The 1744-nt window shown below is 36.2% G+C and overlaps 1 protein-coding gene across 2 annotated transcripts in view; it reads right to left on the reverse strand.

The window, feature by feature from the left end:
* Positions 1–1333, reverse strand: part of stard9 (StAR-related lipid transfer (START) domain containing 9) — a 51461-nt gene extending 50128 nt beyond the window's left edge. For both annotated transcript variants that reach the window (XM_027275244.1, XM_027275245.1), the window contains exon 1: positions 1174–1333. In XM_027275244.1, the coding sequence (XP_027131045.1) occupies positions 1174–1220 (47 nt within the window). In that variant the 5' untranslated portion in view covers positions 1221–1333. The remainder of the gene's footprint in view (positions 1–1173) is intronic.
* Positions 1334–1744: the final 411 nt, after the last annotated feature.

The raw sequence follows: 1744 nt of genomic DNA on the forward strand, positions 1-1744 counted from the left end.
TAACCCTAAATCTAAGAGAAAACTGGATGTTAAGCTGTGAATACTTTGGGTTTATCTTGCAAACTTTACACTCTGGTAACTTGTTGATAGTTTGCATTATTTCAGTGCAGATTACTGAACTAATAATAAGTCAAGCCAACTTGACTTATTATTAGTTACTCTAATTAATAAACTAATTGTTTTAGCTCTAAACTCTAAACTAATGAGGGGAAAACTGGATGTTAAGCTGTGAATACTTTGGGTTTATCCTGCAAACTTTACACTCTGGTAACTTGTTGATAGTTTGCATTAATTCAGTGCAGATTACTTAACTAATAATAGGTCAAGTCAACTTGATTTATTATAAGTTACTCTAATTAATAAACTAATTGTTTCTTTAAGCTCTAATAATGTTGTTTTAACCCTAAAACTAAGAGAAAACTGGATGTTAAGCTATCCTGCAAACTTTACACTCTGGTAACTTGTTGATAGTTGTTTGCATTCCTATTTCAGTGCAGATTACTGAACTAATAATAAGTCAAGCCAACTTGATCCATTATTAGTTACTCTAATTAATAAACTAATTGTTTTAGCTCTAAACTCTAAACTAATGAGGGGAAACTGGATGTTAAGCTGTGAATACTTTGGATTTATCCTGCAAACTTGTTGATAGTTTGCATTATTTTAGTGCAGATTACTTAACTAATAATAAGTCAAGTCAACTTGATTTATTATTAGTTACTCTAATTAATAAACTAATTGTTTTATCTCTAATTATGTTGTTTTTTAACCCTAAAACAGAGAAAACTGAATGTTAAGCTGTGAATACTTTGGGTTTATCCTGCAAACTTTGTTGATAGTTTGCATTATTTCAGTGCAGATGACTTATAATGAACTAATAATCAAAGTCAGACATGTATGCATGTGTAGACACAGATTTGCTTGCAGCACTGACAGTTGTCACCATGTGCAGCTCTGCACTGTGTTTCACAGAGCTAACGAGTTAGCCCAACGTTCGTGTCATGTTGTGACTGATAATAATTAAAACGACGCTAATGAGCTGAGCTTGATGTTTGGTTTGATGTGTTAGTGTTAGGTTAAAACAGGCTGGAAAACAACAGTTTGAGTGACATTAAATGAATAAATCAGCTGTTAATTAATGACGTGTTTATTTTAATTAGCATGAGGACTCACCTCGCGTTGGGAGGACGGACTCGAATGGCAACTTTGATGTTTGCCATTTTTATTCAAACTCGGAGTTGTTGTTGTTGTTGTTGTTGTTGTCCCCGTGTGAGCATGTCCAGTCTTCTTGTGGCATTTTTTTTTAATTCCGATAAAACTCGTTAATTAATTAAAATAAGATAAAGCGGGAGGGAAACGGTCCTGCCACCCTCGCGGGTTCAGGTCATCTCTAACCCGGACCGGGGCTCGTCGATGGATCAACCGCCGCCCGCCGCGTCTCTCCCGAAAACTCTGAGCCCGAAGAGTGAAACTTCCTGCTGGGCAGAGAGAGAGGGGAGGGGCGGGGAGGAGATGCTGCTGGATCCTCCTCCTCCTCCTCCTCCTCCTCCTACTCCTCCTCCTACTACTACTACTGTTTTTGCATATCTGTTATTATTTGAATCCCTCCACTATTTAAAAGCACCATTTATCGATAGGAACTGAATATAATATTCAAAAACATGTTTTAATTAGTGTACACTCACCTATAAGTGAGAGTTAAGTGTTTATGTTACCTTAAAATGAGACTTTTATATATAAGTCT

This window comes from Larimichthys crocea, chromosome XXIV, assembly GCF_000972845.2.
Source record: "Larimichthys crocea isolate SSNF chromosome XXIV, L_crocea_2.0, whole genome shotgun sequence".
NCBI classification, from domain to species: domain Eukaryota; kingdom Metazoa; phylum Chordata; class Actinopteri; family Sciaenidae; genus Larimichthys; species Larimichthys crocea.